At 35.2% G+C, this 18,173-nt stretch overlaps 1 protein-coding gene across 1 annotated transcript in view; it reads right to left on the minus strand.

Annotated features, from left to right (window-relative positions):
• Positions 1-6,945: 6,945 nt before the first annotated feature.
• CYSLTR1 (cysteinyl leukotriene receptor 1) overlaps positions 6,946-18,173 on the minus strand; it is an 82,259-nt gene continuing 71,031 nt past the window's right edge. Inside the window, exons 2-3 of the mRNA XM_053580105.1 lie at positions 11,667-11,754; positions 6,946-8,089 (exon numbers count right to left, since the gene is read on the minus strand). Coding sequence (XP_053436080.1) covers positions 7,040-8,062 — 1,023 coding nt within the window. The 5' untranslated portion in view covers positions 8,063-8,089; positions 11,667-11,754 and the 3' untranslated portion in view covers positions 6,946-7,039. The remainder of the gene's footprint in view (positions 8,090-11,666; positions 11,755-18,173) is intronic.

Genomic DNA, 18,173 nt, shown 5'->3' on the forward strand with positions numbered 1-18,173 from the left:
GCCTCAGGCCCTATCTTTGCTCCTACAGGTTTGTATTCAGATAGCTGTCAATTCTAGCCTCCTGTCTTCCTTTGTCTATAAGATGATGATCCCCTGAGGGCCAGGTGTATCTTAGGCTCAGTAAAGTGGTCCTCTGGGTAAGCCCCGCCCTGGGAACTTTAAAACTCTGCACGTGCGTTTCTAGTCCCCACGCTCCACCCAGGTTGGTACCACCTCAGGCAAACACTTTAGTCATGGGGCTTGTGTTTCCATCCCAGATCTGTTCCGTGGTGGTTGTCACTTGAGTAGATGCCCAGCCTCCTGTGGTTGCCTGGGGAGACAGTGGGTGTGGCTTCGGAATATCCAGGAGTGAGCCCAGTTGTTGCCAAAAGACGGCTGCTGTTCCGCGCCTTGGGGCACCGCTGCTCCCGTGTGGTTCCCTCTCAGCTGACTGTCCTCTCCTCACTCCCATGCCGCAGAGTCAGCACTGACCAGCTGCAGTTTAGGCCCTGTCCACACCCCTCGAGAAATCACCCAAGAATCTGGAATCCTGTGGGCAGGCCTCCAGACCTCAGAGTGAGAGTGGAGGGGAGTGCTGGGAGCTCAGAGTTGCAGGTAGAGAATATATACAGTTTTATACAGTGTTATGCCTGGCAGGAGAATGCCATGGCACCCTAGTAGGGGAGGTAGGTCCAGTTTTTAGAGGGTCTCTTCCATGGAGTGTAGTGGGAGGACCTTTGAACTCTGCTTGTTTGTTTGTGGGGCACTCTGAGCCATTCTCATGGGGGGGACTCCTGTCCACTTGGTGATGGATTTTGTACCTTTTGTTTGTATCTTTGGGGTTGCAGCTCGCCTCAGCATGGTTGATGTGCGTTCTTCAACCTTCTCTCTTGGTGCAGCTCTAATTCACCAGGTTACTTGCTAAATTTCTGTCCTTTAATTCTCCTTTTAGACGGGAGCCTCTGTGGAAAGTTGTCTTCAGTCAGCCATCTTGTCTCTGCCCCCCAGGATATTATTTTTCAATGTCTAATTTTGTTATTTGTCTGTTTTGTCAAAGACCAAAGTAAGAAGGTAAAAAATATCACCAAACCAAACGTAGTTGAGTACTCAGGAATAAGGATTTTAATTTTTGTTTACCTAGGGTGAAATGAGATTGGGAAATAGTAAACCTTTACTTTGTATTTTCCTTTAGAAAGTCAGTAATATAAATTTCTGCACCAAAAGGACACTTTTTCATAAGGATAATTTAGTTGTGTTAAATTTCTAAGATAGTGTTAGTGATGTACAAAACATTAGATCAAGTAACCAACTATGAAGAGACACTAAAGATCAGCTGCTTGGAGATACAAATTTAAATGTAACTTGACCAAGTGTTCCATGTATATCTGTTTGATAAAATTTAAGTTATCATTTTATAGTTTAAAATAGAAATACATTCTTGTGATTTAGTAAATTTATTATGGTGGGAATTATATTAAGAAATTGTATGTAGTACAGAGAAAACAGAAGTAATGAGTAGATGATTGAGGACTTAAAAATTGTCTCATGATTTTTCTGGAGTAACAGAGTTCTGGGATAGATCAAAGAAAATGTTTTATATTTGGCTTCTGAGAAACATTTTGCTATTTTAGTATCAGACAAAGCAAATCTAACCCTGGTTGTACACATGAATTAGATTATAAGTGAGCTACTTTTTCTACCTCCAGTGTAATGATGCTTACTAAAAAGAGCCCACAAATTTACATTGCTAAGATCTAATTGTACTTTTCAAGCTTCTGCATTTTCTACTTTCACATAAGTAAGGGCTAGTAAGAAGTAGATATTGACAGATGTATTTAATTATCTTTAAAAGCTAATTAAAAGTCAATTAAAAATGAAAAATTATGTCACTAGAATGAAAAGCCAAGATATTTTGACAACCAAGAAAACCAAAATTTACAATGTAATATGAACACAAAAAACTATGTTTATTCTGGAGACTAAAATGCAAAGAATTATTTTAAGATCTGCACTTATTTTTCTGAGTTACAAAAACCATATTGGCTAAATGAAATAAAAATTAAGTGAATAATGAGAGTTTATATAGCTCATGAGATTTTCAAGGATTATTGGCAACCAAAGGAATGTGATTGAAGACTGAGGCATTCAAATGGCACTGGCCAGTGTATTGCCATTAGAAATTCATGTCTACATGTAAAAGACTGAAACTGGGCCCACACCTTTCCCCACTCACAAAAATTGATTCAAGATGGATAAAGGACTTAAACTTAAGGCATGAAACAATAAAAATCCTCAAAGAAAGCATAGGAAAAACACTGGAAGATATTGGCCTGGGGAAAGACTTCATGAAGAAGACTGCCATGGCAATTGCAACAACAACGAAAATAAACAAATGGGACTTCATTAAACTGAAAAGCTTCTGTACAGCTAAGGACACAATAACCAAAGCAAAGAGACAACCTACACAATGGGAAAGGATATTTGCATATTTTCAATCAGACAAAAGCTTGATAACAAGGATCTATAGAGAACTCAAATTAATCCACATGAAAAAAGCCAACAATCCCTTATATCAATGGGCAAGAGACATGAATAGAACTTTCTCTAAAGATGACAGACAAATGGCTAACAAACACATGAAAAAATGTTCATCATCTCTATATATTAGAGAAATGCAAATCAAAACAACCCTGAGATATCATCTAACCCCAGTGAGAATGGCCCACATCACAAAATCTCAAAACTGCAGATGCTGGCGTGGATGTGGACAGAAGGGAACACTTTTACACTGCTGGTGGGACTGCAAACTAGTACAACCTTTCTGGAAGGAAGTATGGAGAAACCTCAAAGCACTCAAGCTAGACCTCACATTTGATCCTGCAATCCCATTACTGGGCATCTACCGAGAAGGAAAAAAATCCTTTTATCATAAGGACACTTGTACTAGACTGTTTATTGCAGCTCAATTTACAATCGCCAAAATGTGGAAACAGCCTAAATGCCCACCAACCCAGGAATGGATTAACAAGCTGTGGTATATGTATACCATGGAATACTATTCAGCCATTAAAAAAAATGGAGACTTTACATCCTTCGTATTAACCTGGATGGACGTGGAAGACATTATTCTTATTAAAGCATCACAAGAATGAAGAAGCATGAATCCTATGTACTCAATTTTGATATGAGGACAATTAATGACAATTATGGTTATGGGGGAGGGAAAGCAGAAAGAGGGACGGAGGGAGGGGGGTGGGGCCTTGGTGTGTGTCACACATGCAACACATGATTGCAAGAGGGACTTTACCTAACAATTGCAATCAGTGTAACCTGGCTTATTGTACCCTCAATGAATCCCCAACAATAAAAAAATAAATAAAAAAAAAATTCTAAGCATGAAGTTTCTTCTAATGTCAATGTTCTAGGATACTATATAACATTATTAAGATATTCTTTTGAATAAAATCATAGGTTTTAAGCCATGGTTCATGTGTTCCTGTAATTAAAAGCACATAATCAAGCATATAATTTAATTAAACTTGGTTTTAAAATAAATATCATTAAAAAAAAGCTCATGCTTTCCCTCATATATATATTTATATATATGCTAGTGTATATATATATATACACACACACGTATATGTATCAGAATTTTATATATGTCTTTTGTTGTGGTTAGAACACTTAACATGAGATCTACCCTCCTAACAAAATTTTAAGTGCAAAACACTGTATTATTAACTATAGGCATGCTGTAGATCTCTAGAACTTGTTCATCTTGTATAACTGAAACTTTGTACCCGAAAATGGTCCCACAGGATACAATAGCAAATTAAGAACATGAGTTGAGAGGTGACTCAACTCATGAGTTGAGAGGTGATGCATTTAATGGCTAAATGCATCAAGAAGGTCAAAATTGTTAGTATATACAGGACCCACTATGGTGCTTCCTCCGGAAAATGATGAAGAAAATTGAAATCAGCCACCATGCCAAGTACACTTGCTTTTTATATGGCAAAACCTAGATGAAGAGATTAGCTGTGGAAATCTGGCACTGTGGTTCCTTAATGAAGACAGTAGGTGGAGGTGCCTAGACCTGTAACATCACTTCTACCATTAAAGTAAAGTCTGCCATCAGAAGACTGAAGAAATTGAAAGACCAATAGAAGCTCCAGCTTCAGATATCACTAGCCTATAAAAAGTGGGTTAATTTGTGAAAAAAAAAAAAAGAAAAAGAAAAAAAGAAGAACACGAGTTGTGGAATAAAACTCCCTGGGTTTGAACCTTGGTTCTGATGCTTACTAGATGTTTGATATTGGACAAGTTACTTAACCTCTTTGCACATCAGTATTTATTCAGCAAAACAGCATAATGATGATATCTACCTCACAAAGTACTTTTAAGCATTAAATGTATTGATATGGGTAAAGCACTTAAAACAGAATATAGTATATAATTAAAGATAATTAAATGTTAGATACTGCCATTAAAGACTTAATTTCCAACTTCAAGTTCCAACTTCAAGGAATTGATAGTTTTACAAGGGGTTAACACCACTTTGGGAGATAATAATAATGAAGAAACTGGGGGGAGGAAATTAAGTACTAAACAGTGTAGTATTGGTTGTAAATACATGAGATATGAGAGAAGAACAAATTCATTGTGGATTTGTAGGTGATTGAAAATTTTATGGTGGCGGTATGTTTTTGTATGGAAAGAAGCGGGGCTGAGAATATAGGCAAAAACCTGGAAGTAGGGATAAACGAGCAACAGATTTCTTATGCAGAGTATAATTTAACTATGGCCATATTTGGTTGTAATTTTTTTTTTTAAATTGAGAATCTAGAAAATTCCAGGAAGGCTATGTTAACTAGTGTGATGAAAATGTGTCAAACGGTCTATGAACCAAGTGTATGGTGCCCCATGATCATACTAATGTACACAGCTATGATTTAATAAAAAAAATAAATTGAGAATCTATATAGTAAATATAAATATATTTATATTTAAGAAACAAAACTATCTCTAACAGTTTAAAATTATATTTTGCTGTATGTATATATTTTTAAGGTAAAACCTTAACATACAGGCAGTGCCCATGCTACAAGTGAGATAGGTTTTTCTGTAGGTTTGTCCTTATGTTGAATTTGTATGTAAGTTAGAACAGGATGTTTACCTGTTACCTGTAATAGCCTCCATTCAAAAATAAAAGTCATGTATCAGTCAGATGTTCGTAATTCAGGGACTTACTGTAATAGCCTCTGCTCATAAGCCCAAGTTGTATGTAAGTCAGATGTTTGTAACTTGGGGACTAAACATACCTGATCTCATTTTAGTTTCATAAATGCTCTAACAGCAGTTCTCAACTTGTGGGTCAAGACCCCTTTTAACTGTATTAAAGGGTTGCAGCTTAGGAAGGTTGAGAACCAGTGCAAGGGCAAAACAACTATTATTATCCTCATATTACAAATGAGGAAGCTGAGGATCAGAGTTTGTATCAGTTGTTTAAAATTACATAACCAGCAAGTAATAGAGTGCAAATTACTATCCAGGTCTTCTGGTTTCCAATGTAGTACTCTTATACTATACTATGCTGCTTGCTGAATAGCAGATGACATAGAAATGAGGAATGAGGCCTGACTTTTGTGATAAATAATGACATTTGATCTTTGTTTCAAGCAAGGGAAAATAGTACAGGGTAAAAGTATAGGTACTTTCAATACACAGGTATCTTAAACAAAAATAAATGGATACCAGTTATTACTGTACCTTTGAGGTACTTTCTTTTTTGGTTTTATAATATTTTCTCAATGGACTGAAAGATCAGAAATGAGATAGAAATAATGTACATGTGGCAGATTCAGATATACTTTCTCTTTTTTCATAGCTTTTCTTTTTCTTCAACATTATCACTTATTCCCTCTGAGGTAATGTACCTTTTGAAATACAAAGTTAAGTAACTACACTTCAGCAAAATATTGCCCATTAATATTTTATTTCAAGCACAGGCAAGCTGTTGCTGTTTTAAGAACAAAGCTTCCACTGTAATGTAAAAACCACTTTCAACGTATCCTTGATATTCCCGTCAACATGTCCATAAAAGTAATAAAACAATAACGAAGACTACAATTAACTTTGAATCATAATGCATATCATAGAGCAAAATTTCTTACATATAGTTATTATACACATGTACATAAATACTTGCACTTCTTAAAAGTATTGAAACATGGAAGTTCAAAATTTTCTTCAAAAATCCATTGCAGTTAATTTTGACCTCAATAATCAAAACGTGGAAAAGTAAAGTAGACCCATTTGTCTCTTCCTAACATATTTCTGTTGGTATATGGGAGTGCCAGGTGTCATGCTTCTTAAGGAAGCATTACACATTGTTGAGGGAGAGAATTCCCTATAAGAACCTCAATAACTTTTCTAATCTATTTTGTAGTTCTGCCAGGGGCAAAAAAAAAAAAAAAATTGGAGCCAAACTGACCTTTGACTAGTTTTATTGTCCTCAGTTTCCAGCTTATACATTGCCTGGAGCCTTTAGGGCCATCTGGCTGAATACTAGTTTATTATAGCATTTGTAAGTTCTCTTCTGTAATAAATGGCCCTACCTTGGCTAGTCAGTCAGTACTACAAAAGAGACTGACTCTGAGTCATCTACAGTTCTCATCTGATGGTACACATGCAAAGAGTTATTTTGGGATGACTGAGAACTATTTGCAAATTTTATATCTTAAAAGTCTAATTTTTATGCTTTGTAAAGATTTTATTTGAGGAGAATAAATGTTTTACAGTTCAAAGACACTAATATCCTCTACCTTCCCATTAAGGTTCAAAAAATACATATTTACAATTTACCTTATAGTTGAGGAATTTTAGCACTTAAAATATCTTAAATACACAATAATGTAGATACATAAATGAGTTAGATTTGTAGGTACACAAAATGAAGTATTTGTTAATTATTAGTGGGAAATTTAATTTTGATTGTAAATGATTTGAGCAAATGCTTGGGAAACTATTTTAATTGGTTTGCCCTGGAGTTGGGTTTAAACTATTTATTACATGTTTCTTCTCCCTTTTCTGGCAAGGAGGGCTTCTTCTTGGGTGTATAAGTCATGCTGGACAAAGAATGTTTTCTAAACGTAGACAGCCTTCTCCTAAAATTCCTCCCTGAAAAGAAATATAGGAGAGGGTCAAAGCAGCAATTTGAAGCAGCCAGAGACAAAGTTATGACTACTGACTTCTGCATTCTAAGGACATAATCACAGGGTTTAGTTTCATTGTGTAAAAAGTGAAGGTGGATGGTGCGTTGAATATGATATGGCATGAAGCTGATTAAGAAGGCAGCTGTCACAACTATGATCATTCCTATAGCCTTTTTATGACTTGACTTATTTTTCTTCATTGAATTTTTTAGTAAGGTGAAAATGATCATTGTGTAACAGACAATTATAACAACAAATGGGATGATGAAACCGAGAAACAATGACACATAATGTAAGACCACAACATGATTTTTAGCTTGATTTCCCTGTGGAGGCTCAAAACATTTTGTATTATTTTTCTCATCTTTGTAAGATTTGGCCATTAAGAATGGAGAACTAGTCAAAATCACAAAAATCCAAATGCCAACACACACAAACCTGGCTTTTTTCTGTGTAACCAAATTAATGTTCTGGAGTGGGAAAACTATTGCAATACACCTGAAAAAGCTCATGGCTGTCATAAAGAAAATGCTACAATAGAGGTTGACATACAAGGCATAGGTGCTGAGACGACACAAAAGGTCACCAAAGAGCCAAATGCCTTTGTGGACATAATAGACCACACGGAGAGGCAATGTGCACACACAGAGTAGATCTGCTACTGCTAAATTAATCATGTATACTTGGAAGGCTGATTTCTCATGACATGTTTTTATGAGGACATAGAGCACAAAACTATTGCCAAAGAAGCCCACAATGGAGATCATAGAGTACAAAGTGGAATACACTTGATTGCGGAAGTCATCAATGGTGTCACGACATGTGTTATTACTGACAGAAAATACTGTTATATTTCTGGCTCCATCCATGTTCCTCTAGGAATGTCTGATTGGTGCCTGAAATATATAAATTACATGTTATTTGTCAGAGCATAAGTTATAGAATGTACAAATGTTTCATTTCATAGTTTCACTATATATACTTTTCTACCATAGCAGGAAGTAAGGGTGGGGAGACATTGAGGAGGGATTCAGTTGTACCCTGCATTAAAGAGAAGGACTTAGGTCCTGCAGGCACCCAGAAAACTATTTTTTTTTCTCTTTTCACACCTATGTTTTCCTGGTGTACTTCCTCTTAATCTTTAAGACCTAGATAAAACAGCTCTCCTGTACTTTAGGTCATTACTTCAGTACTATTTTTTAAATTTTCCTTTTAAATGAGTTTTTTTCCTATTAGAGAAAAGCTTTACCCTTTAAATTTCAAGGAAAGTCATTCTGCATATACGAATATCTATCTAATCTATTGGAAGGGCTTTGAATCATCTTAGAGAATAAAATATGGATGAAAATTCCTGGTTTCCTCAAGAAGGCTTTCTGTATAACATTTACTGAGTGCTGCTCATACCTAGGAAAAATGATCTAATTTGTAATTAATGAAGCTCACCCACTTGGGAAAGATTCCTAATCTAGTACATGGTTGATTCAATTTAGACTCACAGAACCCCAAGACTGGAGAAAAGTTAGAAGCTATTTAGTTATTTTAATGATGACGGAAATGTTCTAGAGAGGTGAAATATGTTTCTTAAGTCTGTATTATATTTAAGGCTATGAAGAAATGTGGTGTAATAGTTTGAATGTACTTGTTGGGTGAGGAAATTGAAATTGTTGTAGCTGTTTATGCTCATTGTCTTCCTAGACTTTTAATCAAAGCCTTATGATTTAGCAATCTATAGTCATTTATCTTATAAACAAAATGCTGGAGTGTGAACTAGCATAGTTCAGCTCTGTCAATCAGAGCTATTATCAGAGAGCTTGGGATGAGATACTGTAGTGTGGAAGTAGGAAATTTTTTTGGTGTTCCTCAAGATTTTCCTCTTTTATGCTTTACAAAGGTAGAAGCAACTGATCAACATATATTATGGCAGATAATCTTTGATTGACGTCTGATTCGTTGGACTTCACACAACTGCTGCTCTCTGATAAGAGAGGGACTGGGGTTTATAAGGTGGAAAGTCTGTTTGAGCATGCAAGAACTTCTGCCCATAGAGGGGACAGATCTATACCAGGGCTACAAAAAAAGATAACTATGGTAATAGTTAAAAGTGAGGTATAACTTCCCAGGTTTACTACTGCTAATAATTATATTTGCTGTTGGGGATGTGCTATCCATCCATTTAGCCATCCCAGCTAGTTGTTCCATTTTTTCTGTTGTTGAATAAGTCATCACTTTTTCTAAAAAGAATTGATAATATGAGATAAAAATTGAATAGGAATCATTCTAAGGCTACAGAGAAAAATGGGGCCACTATTCTCAACATCTGCATTTACCTTTCCAGTTACTTGTCTCTTTCACCATTGATATTGTGAACTTAGGTGCAGTTGTGGAAGACAGAAGAGAAATTGCGTAAAGTGAATTCAGTTTTTTTTAAGGCCTGTATTAGATGCTTTCCCAAAACTGATGGTATTATGCAATAGAGCGCTCAATGGTGCTGTTGAGTTTTTTGACACAGTCTTTCCCCCACCACCCTCAGCTTTAGGGAAGTGTAACTGACAAAAATTGCATATACTAAATCTGTGCAATGTGATGATTTGTTATATGTATACATTGTGAAATGATTACCTAAATCAAGTTAATTAACAAATCCATCACCTCACATACTGTGTGTGTGTGTGTATGTGTGTGGTGAAAATGCTAAAGATCTACTTTCTTACCAAATTTCAAATATATGATACAGTGTTATTGTCAATAGTCAACATGCTATACATTAGTTCCCCAGAGCTTATTATCTTATAACTGAAACCTTTTGCCCTTTGACCAACATGTCCTCAGCCTCTGAAAACCACCCTTCTACCCTGTGCTGATAGAGCCTTTGAGAGAGCCACACTTGAAAGGTATGGAGGATAATTATCAGTAGCCCTTCCTAACACCATCAATCCTCAATCTATCTTGATGTAAATGCTTATCAGAATAATTTTTGACACAATGTAGCTTCCAAGTATGGCATGTCTTTGTTTTAATAACTTCAATGATTCCTGAGTACCTTCAGAATAAAATCTAGACTTTTTGGCATTATATTTAAGGGTCCCTACAGTCTGTCTGCATTTTACCTTTTCCAGTTTTTCTCTCACTTCTCTCCTTTTGCACACTGTACAGGTAAATCAAACAACTGTTTTTGTATACCAGGATTATGATCTACAGATTTTCCAACATTTTTGTCTCTTTTCTTGGTATTTCTCCTTGAATTTATATTTATTCCTTTTGGAAATGCCCTTTCCTCTGTGCATATGCAAAAAATACCCATACTTCAACTCAAATTATACTTTTCTGACTACATCTTCCCTCAGCTTCTGCCCAAAGTAGTTTCTATCTTTAAAGAACTTTTAGAGATCTTTATATCTATCTTTAAAATCAATGATTTGTATAAATGTGTTATCTTCCCCTTTAGACTATCTTTTTGATACGTAAGAAATGCATAAGAAATACATTCAGGGCCTGTCACATGTGTACTTTGACCAGAAGTCCTCAATGAAATTTAATTGGGTGAAATAGTAAATGAATGATAGAATTAATTTATCATGTGAAGATATTAAAAACAATTTAGAATTATCTTCTCATTTCAATATAATTAAAAACCTTTCCTAGAGTAAAAACCTGTCTTAGTGTATAAAGTTGCTGTGTAAATAAAGTTGCTCCCTAAAATATTTAGGGAGGTAACAAATCATAAGGCCAACCATAGGTCAAAAAAACACCTGTATTATTGACACAGACTTATCATTTGTTTATTTGTTACATGTTATAAATAAATTTGAAATTCCAAGATCTTTGAATAACATATGTCAAATAAAATTGATAAATAACATTAAAAACATATGAAGAAATAGATGATCTCTAGTCCCATTAATAAAATTTTCAGCCCTTATAGATCAAAATAAACTTTCATAGAAATTTTAATATTTAGGTTCAATTGTTTAGTTATAATTAAATTAAGTCAATGATTTATATTATGCTATAAGAAGATGATTGTAAAACTTTCAAACAAGTAGTAAACCCTACAGGGGTAGAGATCATTTGGTTCAAATCCTTCATTTCCACCCATGATGGCTTCATTTGTCTGAAACAACATTTAATTAATTTTTATAGAATTTACTTCAATCTTCCAACAATGTGATATCCTCTAGATAGATACAGTGAGTTTCTTTGGAAACTTAAAATACCTAAGGCCCTATCCCTGCCTTCAAGCAGCTCATAGTCTGATGGGGGAGAGAAGCAATATTTCACAAATGTGAAGAAGGTACAATGCAATATAGTAAAAGTCATCTTAGCATAAAACGAGTGGATCATACTTTTTTAAAATAAAAGAAAGCAATATGCATAAATGGAATTGATTTTATTTTGGTGCAGGTGATGAAGGAAGTTACTTTTTAAAGATAATTGTAAGTTGCACAAACAAGGTTCTGAAAATGACAGCCATACCTTTTTCTGGTACTGCAGTACCCTGCACAAAAATTACTTCTTATGGTAGTCAGTGCTTCTTACAGTGTAATATTAGAGAAATCCAAAACTGAAATCAAAAGATTTAAAAGAAAGTTAATAGCTGTAGAAGCAGTTCACAAATGGCCATGGGAGCTTATCAGTCTTGAGTATAGATACAGAGTATGTGATGAAATATCAAAGTTTTATTGACAGATTTAGGGATAGTCATTTGATTCATTGCCTTCTTATTTTCCCTTTACCCATTCTTAAATTACCAGGGGGGAAAACTTGGAATTCAAACAATGGCTGGTAACAGATGTTTGCTGCTATGTACTTGTAGCTACTGTATGAAAAGATGAACATAAATATTCCTTTATGAAACCATGAGATTTCCTCTACATTCTTTTCTAGACCATTCATTATAAAGTTAAAAGGGGAAATAATTTGGAAGGTCACATTCAGATATAGTTTGCTAGGAATAGGCATTAAAATATTTTAACTATTAAGTATATTTGCTTGGATGGCTTAAGGATAGTTTTCCTTGAAGGAAGAATGGCTTAAAGAACCTTAGACTTCTCCCCCTACAGACTCATAATAACATTTATTGCTTAGATAACTAATTTACACATATCATAGATTTTTATAAATCAAATGTTTTGTAACCAGGTATAGTTAAGTTTTCATAAGTGTATGTCTCTTCTCTTCGATTAAATTGTATTTGAAAAATCTAATAAAATATAAGAAATGAACATACGCAAACTTTCCTAAAGCAGTAGCAACCCGAACATTTTGTTCTAAATTTTTGTAATCTTGTAAATTTCACTTCTGTCTACAAAGTAACCAGAGACTTGGCACTTTTCCTTTATCTGTGGTCCATGGGCCAGCAAATTAAATGCATTCTTCTAATTTATTCATAAAAAGTAGAAACAGGCTGGAATTTTCTAAAGTAATTCCACTTAGTAAAAGAAAATAAAAAGGAAAATAAAAGAAATACAAAAATATAAAACATTCTCATTTTAAAAGGAGAAACATGAACCTACAGTTACAATGTTGTAGTTTGAGTACACACTTTGCTTAGATGATCATTTTCATATCTCCAATTTAATTTTCCCTCTCCAAATTGTCTTGTCTTATCCAAGTTGACACAGGTAACCTACTACAGTCTGGGTAAAGTGTGGATTTCAGGTGGGGAATTGCTTAGAGTTGGCTTTTATTTGTGTTAGGTAGTAAACTTTTTGTTTAGCTCAAACCGGGTCTATACATCAATAAAGGTTGCAGTGACTGAATGTCAAATTTATAAAAATCTTTTCTGATACTGAAATATTACTATTTCACACATCTGTGAAAAACATTAACTTTGGCTTTCACAGTTTAGCATTTAGACAAAGCTTATATTTCTTTCTAATGTGGAATGATAATAAAAGCTTATGAATTTCTAAGACCCATCTAAGAGAAACATAACATTGATACAGGGTCAGTGGCTCCCAAGCCAGCTGGGCGGGAGTTGAGGGGGAAGACCTGCGGCCTCTGCCCTGGCAGTGTTGTTGCTGCAGCAGGCAGAAGAACCAGTGGTTTGGAGGGTAGGCACTGGGAGGGTGGCAGTAGGAGGCTCTAGTAGACAGAGGAGTTACTGCTGGGGAGACACCAGCCCTTTGGAGCCACCCTTGCACTTGCAGCTTAACAGGGAACCCCCCATTTTCTAGGCTTGGTGGATTTCATGTAACTTTCCTAAGCCTGGGAACAAAAGGGTTGCATCCATTCATTTGTTACCAAGTCCTGGACAAATAGAACTACGGAGGACCCATGCAAATACATATACCTCTGGATAAAGAACTCTTGCAGACAGAGAGAGAGAGAGAGAGCAGTCTTCCTTCCTACTTTGGTGTTTCTTTCTTCCAGAAGCTTTGGTGTTTTTTTCTCTGTATTATTTTCTGTAAAATAAATCCTGTCTTACCACTGATCTGCAGTCCATGGATTCATTCTTTGAATCACTGAGACCAAAGACCTACTGGAGAAGAAATTCCAGCATCAATATTACCAGCCTAATGCCCTATCTAATTATCCATTTCCATGGAGGCTGTACAATCACAATTTAGCCCAATCTTTGCACAGACATGTCACATTGGGCAATCATGTAACTTTTCTTTCTTTCTTTTTTTTTAGTTGAAATGTATAAGTTTAATAAAATCATGTTCTATCATTACTAAAATAAATTTTAGTAGTTACATATTTAAAATACATTGGGCTATTTTTTTATTGTAAAATCAATAGCTTTGTACATTAGTGCAATCAAGGGGTACAATGTGCTGTTTTCATAAACAATCTGGAATATTCTCATCAAACTGTTCAACGTAGCCTTCACGGCATTTTCTTAGTTATTGTAAGTAGACATTTGTATTCTACATTTAGTAAGTTTCACCTGTACCCATTCTAAGATGCACTGTAGGTGTGGCCTCACCTATTACCCTTCCTCCATCCTAACCTCCCCCCTTCCTTCCCCTCCCTTGGCCCTTTCCTGATATTCTTGTGCTATAGTTGTGTTATAGACTTCATATGAAAGCTATAAATTAGCTTCATAGTAGGGCTGAGTACATTGGATATTTTTTCTTCCATTCTTGAGATACTTTGCTAAGAAGAATATGTTCCAGCTCCATCCATGTAAACATGAAAGAGGTAAAGTCTCCATCTTTCTTTAAGGCTGCATAATATTCCATGGTATACATGTACCACAATTTGCTAGTCCATTCATGGATTGATGAGCACTTGGGCTTCTTCCATGATTTAGCAATTATGAATTGGGCTGCAATAAACATTCTGGTACAGATGTCTTTGTTATATTTTGATTTTTGATCTTCTGGGTATATACCTAGTAAAGGAATTATAGGATCGAATGGCAGGTCTATTTTTAGATCTCTAAGTATTCTCCAAACATCCTTCCAAAAGGAACATATTAGTGTGCATTCCCACTAGCAGTGTAGGAGTGTGCCCTTTTCTCCACATCCACGCCAACATCTCTGGTTTTGGGATTTGTTATGTGGGCTACTCTTACTTGGGTTAGGTGATATCTCAAAGTAGTTTTGATTTGCATTTCTCTGATGATTAAGGTTGATGAGCTTTGTTTCATGTGTTTGTAGATCATGTGTCTGTCTTCTTTAGAGAAGTTTCTCTTCAAGTCCTTTGCCCACCCTGAGATGGGATCACTTGTTCTTTTCTTGGTAATACTGTTGAGTTCTCTGTGGATTCTGGTTATTAAACCTTTATCGGAGGAATAACCCACAAATATTTTCTCCCATTCTGAGGGGTGTCTGCTTGCTTTACATACTACGTTCTTGGCTGTGCAGAAGCTTTTTAGTTTGATCAGGTCCCAGAAGTGTATTTTTGATACTGCTTCAATTGCCTGGGTAGTCCTCCTCATAAAATATTCACCCAGGCCGATTCCTTCAAGAGCTTTCCCTGCACTTTGTTCAAGTATTTTTTATAGTTTCATGTCTTAAATTTAAATCTTTTATCCAGTGAGAGTCTATCCTAATTAATGGTGAAATGTGTGGGTCCAGTTTCAATTTTCTACAGGTTGCCATCCAGTTCACCCAGCACCATTTGTTAAATAGGGAATCTTTTCCCCACTGAATGTTTTTAATTGGCTTGTCAAAGATCAAATAACAGTAAGTAGCTGGATTCATCTCTTGGTTCTCTATTCTGTTCCAGACATCTACTTCTCTATTTTTGTGCCAGTACCATGCTCCTTTGATTACTATCAATTTATAGTATAGTCTCAGCTCTGGTAGCATAATTCCTCCTGCTTTGTTTTTATTGCTGAGTAAAGTTTTGGCTATTCGACGTTTTTTCTGATTCCATATAAAAAGAAGTATTATTTTTTAAGATCTTTAAAATATGACAATGGAGCTTTAATAGGAATTGCATTAAAATTATATATCGCTTTGGGTAGTATAGACATTTAACAATGTTGATTCTTCCCAGCCATGAGCATGGTATATTTTTCCATTTGTTAACATCTTCAGCTACTTCTTTTCTTAAAGTTTCCTAGTACTCTTTGTAGAGATCTTTCACGTCCTTTGTTAGGCATACTCCCAAATATTTCATCTTCTTTGGCACTACTGTGAAAGAAATAGAGTCATTAACTCTTTTTTTGGCTTGGTTATTGTTGGTCTATACAAAGGCTGCGGATTTATGGGTGTTGATTTTGTAGGCTGAGACATTGCTGTATTCCTTGATCACTTCTAAAAGTTTTGTAGTAGAATCTCTAGTGTTTTCCAGATATATGATCATATCATCTGCGAGGAGTGAAAGTTTGATCTCTTCTAACCCAGTGGATACCCTTGATCACCTTTTCTTCCCTAATTGCAATGGCTAAAACTTCCATTACAATGTTAAAGAGCAATGGAGACAATGGGCAACCTTGCCTGGTTCCTGATCTAAGTGGAAATGATTTCAATTTAACCCCATTCAATATGATATTGGCTGTGGGTTTCCTGTAGATGGCCTCTATTAGTTTAAGAAATGTCCCTTTTATACCAATTTTCTTAAGTGTTCTGATCATGAAGGGATGCTGGATATTATCAAAAACTTTTCCTGCGTCAATTGAGAGAATCTTATGTTCTTTATTTTTTACTTTGTTTATGTGCTGAATTACATTTATAGATCTACGTATATTGAGCCAGCCTTGAGACCCTGGGATAAATCCCACTTTGTCGTGGTGTATAATTTTTTTGATGTGTTGTTGGATTCTGTTTGTTAGGATCTTATTGAGTATTTTAGCGTCAATATTCATTAGTGATATTGGTCTATAATTTTCTTTTCTTGTTGGGTCTCTCCCTGGTTTGGGAATCAAGGTGATGTTTGCTTCATAGAATGTGTTGAGTAATATTCCTTCTTTTTCTGTATTTTGGAAGAGGTTTGGTAATATAGGTACTAGTTCTTCTTAAAAGGTTTGGTAGAATTCTGACGTAAAGCCATCTGGTCCTAGGCTTTTCTTTTTAGGGATATTTTGTATAGTTGATGCTACTTCAGAACTTGATAAAGTCCTGTTCAACATTTCCACTTCCTTCTGGCTAAGTCTTGGTAGGTGGCGTACTTCCAGGTATTGGTCGATTTCTTTCAGATTTTCATATTTCTGAGAGTAGAGTTTCTTATAATATTCGTTAGGGATTTTTTTAATTTCTGAGGAGTCTGTTGTTATTTCATCATTACCATTTCTAATTGATGAAATTAGAGATTTTACTCTTTTTTTTTCCTGGTTAGGTTTGCCAAAGGTTTATCTATTTTATTGATTTCTTCAAAAAACCAACTTTTTGATTTATTGATCTGTTGTATAATTCTTTTGTTTTCAATTTCATTTAATTCCTGTTGTGATTTTAGTTAGTTCTTTTCTTCTGCTGGGTTTGGGGTTGGAATGTTCTTCCTTCTCCAGTTGCTTCAGATGTCCCATTAAGTTATTAACTTCCTCTCTCTCCATTTTCTTGAGGAAGGCTTGCAGTGCCATAAATTTCCCTCTTAGGACTGCCTTTGCAGTATCCCAGAGGTTATGATAATTTGTGTCTTCATTGTTGTTTTGTTCCAAAAATGTGGTGATTTTCTTCTTAATCTCATCTATAACCCATCTATCCTTCAGCATATGGTTATTTATCTTCCATGTTTTTGTATGGGTATGCAAATTCCTCTTGTTATCGAGTTCAACTTTTATTCCATGATGGTCTGAGAAGATGTAAGGAATAATTTCTATTTTTTTAAAGTTTGGTATTCTTAGGGGGTATTTTATAGTAACTTTTGTAATCCTAAACTTTGCAAATATTAGGAACTAAATACATTAACATTTTGCCCCACTTTCCTTTCAGTTTGCTTATGGATTCTTGTCTCTGACAGGAGTTTGGGCTAATGTTGGACTCTACCATTCTTATCTGGGTGATAGGGTGGATAAAGGTGAGATAATTAAGTGAAAGTGTGGATATATGATTTTGAGTTAAATTTTTTAATTCAGAAATTACTCAGGTGTTTTATTTGACTCATATTAAGGCCAGTGCAATTTAATAAGGAAAAGGATATTCTCTCCCTACTGGCCCTTAACCTCTATTGAACCTATAATATTGTCAAGATCTAGTGAACATAGTAACTAAGACAGCCTAGGTATTTTCTAAGACTATAAGGTCCCAGTTTATACACCATACGGATTTTATTGTTGCTGCAATAGAATTATGTATGAGCAAGACTCAGGTATACACTATTGTTCAAAGCGTTGTCCCATCTGGTATCTTCTAGTAGATAAAATGGCAATAATGCCTTTTTCTTGTTTCTAGTCAAACAAAAAGCCATTCATGATCCTTTTAACCCAATTTCGTATTTATCTTCCTTGAAGTTCTGCAGTATTTTTTTGTTCCTTCCTTGATAATTTTCATTTATTACTTAGCCTTTTGGTCATTCAATTTACATTTCCCATTATTTGAGCCCCTTCCCAGTAAACCAAAAAGGCAATAAACAAGTCTTATACATTTT

This window comes from Nycticebus coucang, chromosome X, assembly GCF_027406575.1.
Source record: "Nycticebus coucang isolate mNycCou1 chromosome X, mNycCou1.pri, whole genome shotgun sequence".
Lineage (NCBI taxonomy): Eukaryota > Metazoa > Chordata > Mammalia > Primates > Lorisidae > Nycticebus > Nycticebus coucang.